Genomic DNA, 16170 nt, shown 5'->3' with positions numbered 1-16170 from the left:
CTTCTTGGGTTTATCCTATATGGGACTCGCTTCGCTTCCTGGACTTGGGTGGCTATTTCCTTTCCCATGTTAGGGATGTTTTCGACTATAATCTCTTGAAATATTTTCTCGGGTCCTTTCTCTCTCTCTTCTCCTTCTGGGACCCCTGTAATGCGGATGTTGTTGCGTTTAATGTTGTCCCAGAGGTCTCTTAGGCTGTCTTCATTTCTTTTCATTCTTTTTTCTTTAGTCTGTTCCACAGCAGTGAATTCCATCATTCTGTCTTCCAGGTCACTTATCCGTTCTTCTGCCACAGTTATTCTACTATTGATTCCTTCTAGTGTAGTTTTCATTTCAGTTATTGTATTGTTCATCTCTGTTTGTTTGTTCTTTAATTCTTCTAGGTCTTTGTTAAACATTTCTTGCATCTTCTCGATCTTTGCCTCCAATCTTTTTCTGAGGTCCTGGATCATCTTCACTATCATTATTCTGAATTCTTTTTCTGGAAGGTTGCCTATCTCCACTTCATTTAGTTGTTTTTCTGGGGTTTTATCTTGTTCCTTCATCTGGTACATAGCCCTCTGCCTTTTCATCTTGTCTATCTTTCTGTGAATGTGGTTTTTGTTCCACAGGCTGCAGGATTGTAGTTCTTCTTGCTTCTGCTGTCTGCCCTCTGGTGGATGAGGCTGTCTAAGAGGCTTGATGGGAGGGACTGGTGATGGGTAGAGCTTACTGTTGCTCTGGTGGGCAGAGCTCAGTAAAACTTTAATCCACTTGACTGTTGATGGGTGGGGCTCGGTTCCCTCCCTGTTGGTTGTTTGGCCTGAGGCAACCCAACACTGGAGCCTACCTGGGCTCTTTGGAGGAGCTCATGACAGACTCTGGGAGGGCTCACGCCAAGGAGTACTTCCCAGAACTTCTGCTGCCAGTGTCCTTGTCCCCACGGTGAGCCACAGCCACCCCCTGCCTCTACAGGAGACCCTCCAACAGGAGCAGGTAGGTCTGGTTCATTCTCTCCTGGGGTCACTGCTCCTTCCCCTGGGTCCCGATGCGCACCCTACTTTGTGCCCTCCAAGAGTGGAGTCTCTGTTTCCCCCAGTCCTGTCGAAGTCCTGCAATCAATTCCCACTAGGCTTCAAAGTCTGATTCTCTAGGAATTCCTTCTCCCGTTGCCGGACCCCCAGGTTGGGAAGCCTGACGTGGGGCTCAGAACCTTCACTCCAGTGGGTGGACTTATGTGGTATAAGTGTTCTACAGTCTGTGAGTCACCCACCCAGCAGTTAATGGGATTTGATTTTACCGTTCTTGCGCCCTTTCTACCATCTCATTGCAGCTTCTCCTTTGTCTTTGGATGTGGGGTATCTTTTTTGGTGAGTTCCAGTGTCTTCCTGTCGATGATTGTCCAGCAGCTAGTTGTGATTCTGGTGTTCTCGCAAGAGGGAGTGAGAGCACGTCCTTCTACTCTGCCATCTTGGTTCCTCCTCTATCAGTAATTAATCTTGTTGCTTAAGGACAGCTGATGAAATTTGACTAGTAAGAGAGTTTTAATGGTGTCCACCTCCTTTCTTTTTACACCCGATTGGTACGCTGTGGGAGAAGCGACCTGGCCAGCAGGTCTGCTCTGTGTTCCTGAAGAGGAGAGCCTGCTCTGGGTGCCTCTTCATCACGGCCCCATGTCAGTTAATTTTGTCAGCTGTCAACGTTTGTCTAATGCTCATTACGCATTTGAGGAATAGAAGTCTCATTGGATGTATGAACCAGTGCTGTCCAACATTTGTCTGTTTGTTTTCTATTGTGTTTGGTGTCCTGGCCTGCCCTGGTGCTCCCAGGCGCTCGCACACACACGTGTCACCAGAGAGCAGCAGTAGTCACCAAGCACATGGATTAGTGTGTCTTGGTTTTGTCCTTTTCTTGCCCGTAGTCTTCTTTTTCAGTTTCAGTTAAAAAAAATCTTTCGAAACAACAACAAGCAACAACGATGAAAACAAACAAAACAATCACAGTAAACCCGACTCTCTAGGAAGCTGCGCTGCGTCCTTGCGCCGTGGGGCCCGAGGGGCACAGTCTCTGTGATGAAGTCCAGACACCGACCTGGGTCTGAGGCTTGTAGGGGCCGCAGGGCCCTGCTCATCCAGCACTAGCTTTGTGGACATGTTGAGAAGCTTCCATCTCTTCAGTGTTCAGGAATTATTTGTGTATCATGGGGCCTTTCTTGTGGGAGAAGTTCCATGAAAGTTCTGAGCCTTTTCTAAAATTTCTGGAGCCAGTTTTTGTAATTTATACCTTTTTAGAAAATCATGTTCTTGTAGGTTTACACATTTATTGCTTTGATTAGTATTTTCCAGTTAATCTAATATTCTAGGGTAGCAGTCCTATCCGAGGGGAGCTATGTGGTTTCTTTGCTGTTGTTCCCCAGCATCACAGCCAGGGACAGCCATGTCGTGGGCTGCCGAGAGGAAGGTGTGTCTGCCGCGAAGCCGCGGGGCAGAGCTGCCGGCCACGGGCAGGGCGTTGGGGTAGCACTTCGGGGATCCTCAGCGGTAACCCGCTTGGGCTGATGTATACCTCACGGTTAGAATTGGCCCGGGCAGCCTTGGGGATTAAATTAATTTATATCAAGTTAGAAAGCATCAGCTGCCAGAGTCAGGGAGGTCTTCTGGAGGCTGAGCCCGCTCTCCAGGCGGTGTCTCATGGAGAGCAGCTGGGATGGTCCTCGGAGGGCCTGCTGTGCATCTCCTTTGTGTGAGCGCAGTTCTGGGGCCCACACAGAAGCCCCCGTCTTTGACTGTGACCCCCACTGCATTGCGATTGGTTCCTGTGCAGGTGAGAAAGATTTGTAACCTTCTGAAATCAAATACAGCACATATGGTTGTTTTCCTTAGGCCTTTTCCCCTCCTTAGGTACACTCAGCGGGATCTTTGTGCCTGGAGGGTGCAGCTCTGTGATCTTCATCCTTCCTTGGAAGTTGAAGGAAAGAAAGTTGTTCTCTCTTTACCACCTTCTTTTGCAAAAGATTAAAGAAGACGTGTACGGGGCTCAGGAGCAGATCAAACAGTAGGAAGTCCCTGCAGTGACATTTGAGAACAGGTGTAAGTGGTGGCCGTGCGTGGAAGGAGTTAGTTGTGTTCCCTGTGCTGTACTTGGCTGTCTCTTCTGGACGTTCTCCCTGTTTGTGGCGAAGAGTTTCCAGGACATAGGCTAAGGGCCCCCCTTCCCTCCCTGGCTCACCCTGGGGTTCTTTTTCCAGCAGCCACCGCCAGGTCCCGAGGGCAGGGCCGTGTGCCGGTGCTGAACAGGCCCGTCCCTAATGAGCTGCGCCGCCAGCTGCACAGAGGGCGAGCCCTGTTCTCCCTCTGGCCCCTCTGAAGAGCGGGAGCCCAGGAGCCCTTCTCATGTCCCTTCTCGGCTGATTTGCTGATCACCACCACCCCACCCCACCCCACCCCCCGCCCTCGCCCCAGAGCATCTTGGCAAAGTTCAGATTTCTGTGCTCACAGCTCAGTGCCCACAGTGAAAAGGAAAGACAAAAGGGGAGGAGGAAAGTGGGGGTGGGGCGCTTGAAGGGTGTTTATTTCTTGTTGCCTAAGCCTCAGGCTCCCGGCTGAAGGCGTATGTGGTAAAGCTTTGAGTAACTGGATTTGGAGATAGTTTTATTGGCACATGCACACAGGCCATGTATTAAGAGTTTGAATTTCTGTTGTTCAGAAACCTGAATTTTGAAAAGACCGCTTTCTATCTCTTCAGTCTGCTTTTTTCTACACACCACCACTTAAGGAAGATGAGATAATTGCTGTGCTCACATGCTATAGAGTGTTTGCTGTGTGCCAGGCTGGTCTGGCTTTGCCTCATTTAAATCATCACAACAACCCCTGCACAGGGAAACTTTTAATGTGATAAAGTTTTTTTTTCCTATAATAAATTGTGGTAAAAGACACAGAATTTACCATCGTTTTACGTGCACCATTCAGGAGTGTTAAGTATATTCACATTGTTCTGAATTGGCTCCAAAACGTTTTCACCTTGCAAATCTGAAACTCTTATCCATTGAAGTGAAAACATTTTAACCGATAAGCCGGCACTTTTTTTTGTTCAGCAGGATTGAAATTGCTCTCCTGTTTCTCCTCTGCTGTCTCTCTGTAACATCAGGCCCAGGGCCGTGAGTGCCGAGGCTGCGCCCGGTGCCCTGGTCACCGTGTGGCAGCTGCGGGGAACGACAGCTGGCTGTCCAGAGGCAGTGCCTTCTTCCTCGGACTGTCCACCAGTTGTGTGGGTGAAGCCCTGCTGAGCCAGAGGCAAGAGTGCACCTCACAAGTTACCAGGGGCCTGCGTCTATTGTGGTTTGTTTTCTAGGTAGCTTCTGATTTATGAAGCATAATATCATAGAAATTCGTGTGAAAAGCAATTGTATATTTTGTGAGTTACTGTTGGTGAGTCACCGTATCCCATGGGTGAAATGGGAGGCAGGGGGTGGGATTGCATTCATAATATCAGAGCTCCTCTCAGTACTCATTTGAGAGACATTTCAAGCCTGTCCGGTTCCCCTTGGAAGAGCTGATTCAGCATCCCTGGTGCACAGCCTCGTATTTAACCGCCTTCCCAGTGGCTACCTAGATTATGGTTGTGCCAGAAAGGCAAGGCCAGGTTCACTGGGGACAGGTTTTCACCAGTGCCATTTAGACTCTCCGCCAGAGTTGGATAGAACAGATCATTTCATAATTTTTTCAAATGTAGGTAGGGGTGTTAGTCTTCACTTTCTGCTGATAATGCTAAGAAAACAGTGGTTGAATCACCGATGAAGCCTGGGTTCTGAGGCCAGCAGAAAATGCAGTGCAACAGCTTTTTCTTTCCTTTTTTAAACCTCAGATTCACAGATTGTATTAATCATAATTCTTGGTTCATGACACATTCCCATCATTGGTTTGTGGATGTTTTCCTTCCGGTTCTGGTGTCACTAATTCTGGCTAATCTATTGAACGAGGTGGCCTGGGACTTTGTGCTTCAAGGGTCCAGCCTCTTCTCTCACTGCGGTTTCCTTTGGGGTCTTGCCCAGTGTGACTGGGCTTCAGTAGGAGCCCAAATCTTCCCTTGCTCTGTTCCTGTTGGGCTCTGGATGTGCGTGTCTCCCCTCTTGCTGTCTGTCTCGTTCAGCTAAGTCCCTCAGAGTCTCCGCTTGGCTGTTGCTCGAGCTGCAGTGGCCTCATCTCCACCCTCTGCTGCAGCAGCTGTGAGGGTGCAACAGCACCCTCTCCACGGAGGGCCCCACCTCGGGTGTTGGGCCCCAGGAGCAGCGCCCTTCCCTCCCACAGCACTGGTTCTGTGCCCAGAGGTGCTGTGTCCCGTCTCCTCCCCCCGCTGACCCCAGCTCCCCATGGCTCAGGAAGTGCTGGGTGCCCCGGAAATGTTTGTTGAATAAATGAATTCTGACCAAATATAGTTCAAATCCTTGTTATGTTTGGTCGGTAGAATGTAGAAAAGAGCTCTGCCCAAAGGAATTAGTAAGCTAATAGAAGGATAAGAGCCACTGTAATAAGCATGCCCATCGTTACCAAATTTGTATGTAGGGCAGGCACGAGGTTTTCACGCTTGGGCCTTGTCTTTGAATTCTGAGTTTCGCTCACCTGGGCTTTCAAGGCGTCTATGCCCCTTCCTTCTCAGGGTAGTTTGTATTTTGTTTGCTTTTATCAGTCGGTGTGCTTAGCAATTTTTTGTCATGTGAAGTTTTCAGAGTGGGTGTTTACAAACTTAGAAACTTTTAAACATAGAATAACAAACGGAACGATTAAAATAGCTTTAAAAAGACCTTTACCATTTTTTAAAAAATTATTTATTTATTTATTTATTTATGGCTGTGTTGGGTCTTCGTTTCTGTGCGAGGGTTTTCTCTAGTTGCGGCGAGCGGGGGCCACTCTTCATCGCGGTGCGCGGGCCTCTCACTGTCGTGGCCTCCCTTGTTGCGGAGCACAGGCTCCAGACGCGCAGGCTCAGTAGCTGTGGCTCACGGGCCTAGTCGCTCCGTGGCATGTGGGATCCTCCCAGACCAGGGCCCGAACCCGCGTCCCGTGCATTGGCAGGCAGATTCCCAACCACTGCGCCACCAGGGAAGCCCAAGACCTTTACCATTTTTACAGCAGAAGTGGACCCCCTCTTGTGTACACTGACCGGTGCTTGGTGTGGGCAGAAACTGCGTCTTTGGCACACCTCATGCTTTCCAAACCACTCATAAGACCCTTGCAATTTTGGTTATGAGCCGGCCACACCACAAGCGTAGTGGACCCTTGGGAAATCGCTTGCACGGTGGGTGGACGGCATCCTGGTGGACCAGACGTGGGCCCTCTCTGCGTCCCGGGAGCTGGTGACTGGGGCGTGTTCCATCATCTCAGGGAACACTGGTTCACTGTGGGAGCTTGAGAAGGGAATAGAATCTCCCAAAATTCCACGCTGTCACCTTTTGTCCCTGTAGCTCCTCAACGAACCTTTGTTTAGAGTATGTGCGAAGTCAAGCTAAATCTTTGGCATCTCTGCCTAAACCCCAAGGACAGCACGTGCACCTCCCCTGAGATTAGCCCCTTAGCATGGCATTGCCTCACTTCTCTTCAGGTGATGTAAGCTTGGCCTTGGTGCTGGCAACCTCCTTCCCCCAGGCCTGTGGGGACCACAGATTCCTTATTTCCTACTAGTGCTGCTTCTCAAGGTAGCATGGTTCTGGAAAGCTGCTGCAGTTGGTTTACCTGTTGAAACTCTTAAATAAGTGAATACTTTCTGAGTAATTACATATTTGCTCCTTTACACTCTTGCGAAATAATAGAAAGCAAAACAGTATATTTATATAAGTTAAGCTCTTTTATGACTGTGCTGGCATTGACTTGTAAAAAGAGGTGTCTGTGTGTGCGGGTGAAAGGGATGGAGCTTGGTAAGGAGCAGTGGGGGAGTAAACTCTTGGAAAACCAAAAAGGAGGGCAGTTGGCCCGTGACGGTGACGGCAGCGGTGGTGTGGTGGCGACCTGGAAGGGACGAGTTGCTGGCTGTTAGGAAATCTGCATCTGTGTCCGAGCTCTCAATCCCTCTCCCTTCTCTTCCTCCTCAGGAGTTAGAAGCAGCTCTACACAGAGATGACGTGGAGTTTATCAGCGACCTGATCGCCTGCCTACTTCAGGGCTGCTATCAGCGAAGGGATATCACGTGAGTAACCCCAATCTTACTGTTTCTGGCGGAGGGAAGGAATTAACCAGTCCTAGTGATGTTTCATGTCTCCTGGAATAAACCAGAGCAGATCACCGGCCAAGACATAACAGTGTATTTACACACGGTTCCCAGGTCCCGTGTTTGGCTCCTTCTGCAGCTGAGTTTACATTTTATTGTAATTCTTGACTTTATTTCACTCTCAGAAATCTATATCCCTTACTCTTGGGTCCGCCAGCTACCATATTCAAGTGTGGAATGTGTTCTCTCAATGTAGGGCTTTCTTTCTGATCTTTGTTTTCAGTATTGGTAAAATGATGCCTAACAAATTAAAACTAGATTTTTACTGTATTTCTGCCCCTGGGGTATGTATCTTCCATTCACGTAAACAGTGGCATCATTTCTAACATGGAGCTTCTGGGCCCCCTCACACCATAGTTGCCAAGTACACAGCTGTCTGGTACGTTGAGATGTGTAGAAATTTGGAGCAAGATTTCATCTCTGTCAACAAATAAAGGATCTTCCTGATAAGGCCTCATCCCTTGTTTTGATAGAGTTGATAGATGTTCTCTTGCTACTATGTTTCCACACAGAGCTGGACTGTGCGGCCAACTCCCGGGAAGCTGAGACAGGACGGGCTTCCCCGTGCAGGCAGGAGTCTGGGGTGTTACGGTTTACAGTTTTCAGACAGTTAAAAAAAAAAGACGGTGTCTGAAATATTTCTGTTCTAGTAGATCCACTCCTAGGTTCCTGTTAGGGCTGGGGGTAGACGTGTGGTAACAAGGTGAGTGAGGGGTTGACGAACTGCTACTGCATCCAGCGCGGAGCTCGGCGTTCGTGTGTGTGTGTGTGTGTGTGTGTGTGTGTGTGTAGTGATCATCCCCCTTCCTTTCCGTGTTTGTACTTCTGCCTGTTTCATGCTGTAGTCGTCATCTCCTGTATTCTCCGCGAGTGTACTGACTGTCCCCAGGGCGTCCAGGCTGTCGTGCTAAACAAAGAGTAGAAAGAAATCTACCATCTTACCACTTAAACACCATGACAAAAGGTTTAGTATATTTTCTCCCATTTTCTTTTTGAGATGTAACTTGGGAGTGTGTGTGGTTTTTAAGCAGTTGTGGTCATACTGTGTATGTAATTTCACTTTTTCATATCTTTCATTTTTTTCATCACAATGACAATTTTTCTTATAACCACCTTTTCTTTAAATGAGATTGTCAAATACTCCGATTTAGTAGGTGAACATTTGTGCCCAGCTTTTAACTGTTATAAACATGCTATATTACACAGCCTTGGACATAAAAGTTTGCACACCTTAGTGAATCATACTCTTAAATTTCTGCAAGTGTAGTCACTCCGTCAAAAGAAATGCCCACTTAAGATTCAAAAAATAAATTTCCAGGCCGCTCACCCCAGAGGTTGCTCCATTTCACCCATGACCATCAGTGTCCGAGGGGGTCTGTTTGCCTCACCTCGCTCTTGCCAGGGTGCTGGAGGGCAGATGCCCTCGGGACCCTCGGTCCTGGGCCCCACTTCAGAGTGTGTGCCGTTGCCATGGCAAGCGCTGTGACATCCATAGAGCACGTGGCATGTGTGAGAAGGGGCCATGGACCGAGCCGTCATGGGGTGCTTCCTGAGCCAGTGCCCTTATATTACAGAGCCCAGTAAGAGGGTGAGTGAAGGAAGGACGGACCCCCCCCCGAAGTTGCAGGTAGGAAGGTGGGTGTCTGGGGTTTGACGCCCTGGAGCAGAGGCTAGCGGTTGCAGAGCAGAAGGTCCCATGTGGTTCAGAGATGGGATTTATTTGAGCTGCAAAGTCCAAAGTCTTATATTAGCCCCTGAGTGTTAAATTTTGGTTCGTCGCCGACATCTAAAATGAGACTTCATGTTTAAACCCAGTTTGTAGCTTTTAGAAAGCATCTAAGACACTAATCAGCTGGAGGGAAAACAGGGCCCCAGCCTGCCTGGTGGCTCTCGACACAGAGGCTGGTTGTCACTCTGCATCTGTTGGGCTTGCTTGGCCCACCTGCTCACCTTCTTTCCCTGCTCGTCTCCGGCATGCACTGACATTCGAGGAATCCTGTGGCCGCAGCACAACAGGAGTAGGAGCCTAGTCGGCCTTGTAGGCTGGGCGACGAGTTCGGGGATGTGATTCTGAGGGCAGGGAGGGCGGGGGACCAGGAAGGGGCGAGTGAGTAGATCAGGCCTGAGGGCAGAGGCGAGCCCATCATGAAGGCCTGTTCGTGGGTGAAGGTGATGACCTGGTGCCTCCTGCCTGACAGGCTGTCTCTCCAACCTTACTGCGCACAGTCGTGGTTTGTGGACTTGAATTTCCTGTTACATACTTAGGCCGTGTCTTCCATGGGTGTGTTGGTTGATGATCAAGCACAAGAAACGCCCATTTAAAATTTGCGGGGCAGGTGTCCCCCGCCCTCGGCAGCTCTGGATACTGCCTGTCGCACGCCTGCCTTCTCTGTGACGGTGGGGATGGGGACCAGGCTGCGGTTGAAGGTCTGAATAGCTAGAGTCGGCTCATACCATCTATGGAGTAGAGCTTCCCTTCCCTGTTGGCATGTGGTGTCTGTTTGACATTTTACCAGGTTTTTGACACGTGAGAATCCACTCGGCTGTTCCTGGCTGTACCTGCCAGTCTCTTTTGGCTCTGATACCATTGCTCTTAACTAATCCTGCTTGTTAGTTCTTCCAGAAAATGATATAATCTTGTCATATTCCATAAGGAATCTCCGTATTTTGATTAAAGTCCTTATGTTGTGGGACTCCCCTGGTGGCCCAGTGGTTAAGAATCCGCCTGCCAATGCAGGGAACACGGGTTCGAGCCCTAGTCCGGGAAGATCCCACATGCCGCAGAGCAGCTAAGCCCGTGCGCCACAGCTACTGAGCCCATGCTCTAGAGCCCATGAGCCACAACTACTGAACCCGTGTGCCACAACTACTGAAGTCCGCAGACCTAGAGCCCGTGCTCCACAACAAGAGAAGCCACTGCAATGAGGAGCCCACACACTGCAATGAAGGCCCAACGAAGCCAAAAATAAATAAATAAATTTATTTTTAAAAAAAAAAGTCCTGATGTTGCTCAGTAAAAAGTTGTAGCTTTGTTCATGTAGGTCAGATCCGTTCCCGGGTTACTTTAACTTGTGTTGCTGCTAAGAGTTGAGTGATACTCAAGCACCGTACAAGTACTTCCAAGTGTAGAATATGACATGTTCCTAACATATTCCTGTGTTTGTATCTTGAATCTGCCCAGTTTATTGACCTTGATTTTTTAAGGTTGATTCTCTTGATGTTCTAGGTTATCAACCCCCTTCCTTTTCGTGTTTGTGCTTCTGCCTGTTTCATGCTGTACTTGTCATCTACTGCTATGTAACAAATTACCCTAAAACTTAGCAGCTTTAAACATCAGTTTCTGTGGGTCAGGGATCTGCTGTGCCGGCCGTGCTGCTGGGACCGTGGCTGCCCTCGGGAGGGCTGTATGTTTGTTTCCTGTGACTGCTTAGCGCAGTTCACAGGCCGAAGAGCTGAAACTGCATTTGGTGTCGGTTGGTTTTGTGGGTCTGCACGTGGCTTGTCGGGGGCCCCGCTCGGGGTGTCTGGAGGCCTAGCTGGGGAGGGACACAGGGTCCTTCAGGCTGCTGGCAGAGTCGCCCTGGCAGCTGTAGGACCCAGGTCTTTGTTTCCGTGCGGCCCTCTCGGCCCGGCTGTGTCTCCCCTCGTGACCTGGCGCACTCGCGGGAGTGCCCTCGCCTGCCCAGTTTTGTGACCAGGAGCGAGCCCCAGATGAGCTGCGCCCCACTCAGGGGAGCCCACCATGCAAGGCTGTGAACACCAGGGGGGCCTGTGGCACATGCTTTTCTTTGTTAATAGTGACTGTAGTCTCCAGAGGAGAACTGCATGTTGATGGTGAGGCTTACGCTTGCATCTAATCACGTGTACTTAGTTATTAACAACATATCGTAAGTTCTCTGTTTTGGTAGGCTTTTGGACAAGAACCAGTTGATTTTTGGATAGTCACATGTGGTCCTGTATAAATGAATTATCAACAAGAGGTTTTGATTTTCCCTTTTGTTTCAGTAAATGGCTATAACTAACTTGTTCCTAGTTTAATTTTCTCCCATATTTACCATTAGCCTCCACTATAAATGTACTTACATTGATAATATCCCCTATAAAAAAACAATTAGTTTGAAAATAATGGGTGTTCTACAGGATATTCTTAGGTTAGATGCGGGCTTCTCCCATCACTCGTCTGCTTTCACTTTGGTACGTTTCATTTCCTCAGTCTTCTTGTGAGGCTGTGAAGAAGAGGTAGAGGGAGAGCCCCTCAACGGCTAACCGGGTCCTGTTTTACAGGGAAGGAAACATCCAGAGACTTAGGTAGCCAGTTAGAAGATGAATAATCCCTACAAAGAATTGAGAGATCAGGAGCCCAGATCTTCATCCCTCATAGAATCTGAAGTATGAGTCTCTAACTCTGACTCTTTGTTTTCTGTCGTCTTTACATAAAATTAATGATTTTAGCAGTATAAAAAAATAAATTCTGGGCTTCCCTGGTGGTGCAGTGGTTAAGAATCCGCCTGCCAATGCAGGGGACACGGGTTCAATCACTGGTCGGGCAAGATCCCACATGCCGCGGAGCACCTAAGCCCGCATGCCGCAATTACTGAGCCTGCGCTCTAGAGCCCGCGAGCCACAACTACTGAGCCTACGTGCCACAACTACTGAAGCCCGCGCGCCTAGAGCCCGTGCTCCGCAACAAGAGAAGCCACCGCAAGGAGAAGCCGGAGCACCGCAACAAAGAGTAGCCCCCGCTCGCCGCAACTAGAGAAAGCCCGCGCGCAGCAATGAAGACCCGACGCAACCGAAAATAAATAAATTTTTAAAAAAAGTTTTAAAGCATCGCCTAAAGTAGTATAGAGCAGAAACCCCACCCCTCCTGAAGATGGGGTGCCAGGTGGGCTGTTCTGGACAGTTTGCTTTTTCACACGCGTGTACCTAGAGGTGCAAATAGCATTTAATATTTCAGAATGTGTCTGTCTCATCAAGCTGTGCTGGCTCGTCAGACACCCGCAGACGCCGTGTCACCCTGTCTTCTGTGTCCTCCCCAGCCCTTCTGCTTCTGGGTACGGTGCAGAGCTGCCCGCCCTCCCCAGTGCTGATGGCAGGCCTCTTAACACTAGTTTCTTCCTTATGACAACACTGTGTCAGTTACTCCTAAATGATTTCTTTTGAAACGAGAGGTTAATTTATTTTAAAGAAACAGAAAAAGTGACCCTAGTTAAATGAATGTCATAAAATTTCAGACGGTGTTGTAACCGGGAGGAGAGAAGAGTTTTTTCCCCTTCCTTTTACAGGCAGCTGCTTCTGTGACTTTTTTGCTGTTGAAGGAAACTGTGAGTCTCGGATGGACAGAAGCAGAATTAGTGGGGGGCCCCTCAACCCCCTGTGGAGGGGGGATCCTGGTGCCCTCCGTGCTCGTCCCCCTTTCCTGGGGACAGCGGGTGGCAGTGTTGGTCCTGCTGTTCTGTGCTGGGCCAGGGAGGCAAGTGATGGTTCCACCCTTTTTCATATCATACCTGTGAGGTGTCAGAGCATTGCCGAAAACATAATCTGTAATTTTATTTGTGTTAAAAACAGCTAAGTATACATGAAATAAAAAAATTTCTGAATGGACAAGTAAGTTTGGGGTCTGGTTGATCCAAGTTGAACTAATTGGTCTGAAGTGAGGCTCAGGCTTCAGCCCTTTAAAAACTTGTTTTTGTCGATATATTATAATACACACAGAAAAGGGCACATTGCCTAATCATACAGCTCAGTGAATTTGTACAAACTGAATACACCTACGCAGTGATCACTCAGACAAGAAAACATCACAATGAATTTTACTTTTTCCATTGATAGGAATTGCCTAAAGTGATCGTTATTCTGTCCCTCCAGTGGTATCCACGTACATTTAGAGTGAATTTGTGCTCGGTATTCTCTGAAGTTTTATTTTCATCCCACCCTAAAGAAAGAGGATTTTGGACAGATGAATGCTTGCTGTTCTTGGTTCTAAGGCTTACCTGTTATGTGGAGCTAAGAAAGTTCCTTAATCTCTTTGTGCATTACTTGCCTTATCTGTAAAATGGGAATGATAACCATACCCATTACTAAATTTATTGTGAGATTAAATGAATTCACTTATGACAGCCTTAGAACAGTCTTGAGCTTTTAGTAAATACCAGAAACATCTATGTGTGTGGAGTAGGAAGTGGATATTGACCCAGGCTACTTCCCATGTCTTAAATGTTGCGGTTTGCGCGTCTCAGAACTGGGGTCAGCAACCTTCTTCTACGAAGGGCCAGAGAATAACCATTTTAGGCTTTGTGTGGGTGACATGGTCTAACCTACTCCCCTCTGCCATCCAGTGCAAAAGTGGCCAGAGTAGTGCTTCGTGACTGATTGTGGCTGTGTTTTATTAGATGTTCATAATCTGGAATTTGAATTTTATATCATTTTCTTGTGTCATAAAATAATATCCTTTTGATTTCTTTTTTCTTCCAACCATTAAAAAAGAATGATTTTCACATTCTTAGCTTACAGGCTAAAGATAGACATTCAGGCGAGCTTTGGCCCACGGGCCATAGTTGGCCCCTGTTTTTAGAAAATTAAATAGGTTCCTATTTCTAATTCCACAAACTCGGTCACCATGCTGCTCAAGATAATACATTTCCATGTCCTCAGAAAGTGCCCTTTGCACGAAATCTAACCTCCCCACACCCCCAAAACCCCACTGCATCCCACGCAGTGACCTGATTTTTATTGATGCTGATTGTTTTGCCTTATTCTAGAATTTCGTGTGTGTGTGGCTGGGATCGTGCAGTGTGGGCTCTGTGTGTCCAGCTTCTTTGAGGAAGCACAGGGTCTGTGTGATGCTCACTGACGCTGCTGTTTGTATCAGTTCTTTGTTCCTTTTAGGGGAGGGGGTCTGCATTGGATTCCAGTGCAAAAATATATCACAGTTTTTTTGTCTACTAGTTGGTAGACTTGTATGTTGCCTCCAGTTTGGGGCTGTTGAGAATAGAGCAGCTGAGAACACTTGCGTGGATGTTTTCGTGGATGTCTTTTCGTTTCTCTCGGGAATTGCTGGGTCGTGCGTGAGAGCACGATTGACGTTGACTTGTTTTCTAAGCAGCGGTGACCTTTATCCTCCTACCAGCAACACCTGAACAGTCCAGTTGCTCCATATTTTTGCCGACATCTGTTAATTTTAATTTTACCCAGTTTTTCATTTTACTGATTCATTGTGGTTTTAATGTGCATTTCCCTGATGACTAGATATATAATGGGCTGTGACTGTTTTCTCCTGATGTGTAGCTTGCCTTTCCATTTGTTTGACACTGTATTTTAAAGAATGGCAAATTTTAATTTTGTTGAAGTCTAATTTATCAGTTTTTTTTAGTATGTTTTTTCCTAAGAAATCGGGACGTACCTTAATGTCAAGAGATTTTCTTTGAGGTTTTCTCTTAGTTTTACAGTTTTAGCGCTTTTTGCAGTTGGCATTATGATGCATTTTGAGTTAGTATTCGTGTATGGTATGAAGTAGAAGGTCAATCAATGTCCATTTTTTCCTTATGAATTTCATATATGTTCAGTCTGTTTCTGGACTCTGCCTTATTCCATTGATCTATATGTCTTATATTTATACAAGTACCAGATTGTCTTGAAATTGGTGAGTTCTCCACCTTTTTATATTTTAGTTTTGCTTTTTAAATGTTTTGACTATTCTGGGTTCTTTGCATACAAATCTAAAAATCAGCTTGTCAACTCCCCCACCCCACAAAAAAGGCCTGCTACAGAAAATGGACATTTTGAGCAAAGTTGAGTTTCCCAGTCCTTGACCATGATAGATATCTCTCCACTTGTTTTTATTTAAAAAAATTTTTTTTATTTATTGATTTGGCTGCACTGGGTCTTAGTTTTGGCGTGTGGGATCTAGTTCCCTGACCAGGGATTAAACCCTGGCCCCTGCATTGGGAGTCTGGAGTCTTAACCACTGGACCACCAGGGAAGTCCCTGTTTATCTTCTTTAATTTCAGGAATATTGTATAGTTTCATTGTAAAGATACTGTACATCTTTCCATTTGTGCCTAAGTATTTCATATTTTCCAGCTATTTGTTGCCATTATATGTAAAATACAATTGAGTTTTTTGTATTGACCGTGTTACTATAGTCTTCCCGAATTCACTTCTTAGTTTATTGGTCTTGTCGCTGACTGAGGAGTTTCTGTAGTCTGTTTCCGTTCCAGCCTCTATCCCGGCTCTCTGTCCCAAGAGCTTCCTTCTCTTGTCTTATTACTGTGCCGGCCACCACTCCTGTGTTGTTCCTGATCTTGGGGGAAAGTATTCAGCCTTTAACCATCAAGTGTGAGGAAGTGCTGTCCCTTTTGTCTGTTGCTGAATTCAGTTTGCTGCTGTTTTGTTGAGGATTTCTCCATATATGTTTATGAAGAATATTGGTCTGTAATTTTATTTTCTTATGAATCTTTGTCAGGTTTTGGCACAAGGGTTGAGAAGTGTTCCCTTCTCTGGTTTCTGAAAGAGTTTGTGTAATTTCTTTTCTTTTTTTTAAAATTTATTTATTTTATTTATATTTATTTTTGGCTACGTTGGGTCTTCGTTGCTGTGTGCGGGCTTTCTCTCTAGTTGCGGCGAGCGGGGGTGCTCTTCGTTGTAGTACGCGGGCTTCTCATTGCGGTGGCTTCTCTTGTTGTGGAGCATGGGCTCTAGGTGCGCGGGCTTCAGTAGTTGTGGTGCGTGGGCTCTAGAGCACAGGCTCAGTTGTTGTGGCGCACGGGCTTAGTTGCTCCGCGGCATGTGGGATCTTCCCCGACCAGGGATTGAACCCATGTCCCCTGCATTGGCAGGTGGATTCTTAACCACTGCGCCACCAGGGAAGTCCGAGTTTGTGTAACTTCTTTCAAACAGTTCACCACTGAAAGCCTTTGGGTTTGTAGTTCT

General features: G+C 47.2%; 1 protein-coding gene across 4 annotated transcripts in view; it reads left to right on the top strand.

Annotated features, from left to right (window-relative positions):
• CECR2 (CECR2 histone acetyl-lysine reader) overlaps nt 1–16170 on the top strand; it is a 162581-nt gene that overhangs the window by 78368 nt on the left and 68043 nt on the right. For all 4 annotated transcript variants that reach the window (XM_082350487.1, XM_082350486.1, XM_082350485.1 and 1 more), the window contains exon 2: nt 7064–7158. In XM_082350487.1, coding sequence (XP_082206613.1) covers nt 7064–7158 — 95 coding nt within the window. The remainder of the gene's footprint in view (nt 1–7063; nt 7159–16170) is intronic.

Source organism: Balaenoptera borealis (assembly GCF_965194805.1).
Source record: "Balaenoptera borealis genome assembly, chromosome: 13".
NCBI lineage: Eukaryota > Metazoa > Chordata > Mammalia > Artiodactyla > Balaenopteridae > Balaenoptera > Balaenoptera borealis.
The sequence above is the reverse complement of the archived record's forward strand: the minus strand, read 5'-3'. Positions and strand labels throughout refer to the sequence as shown.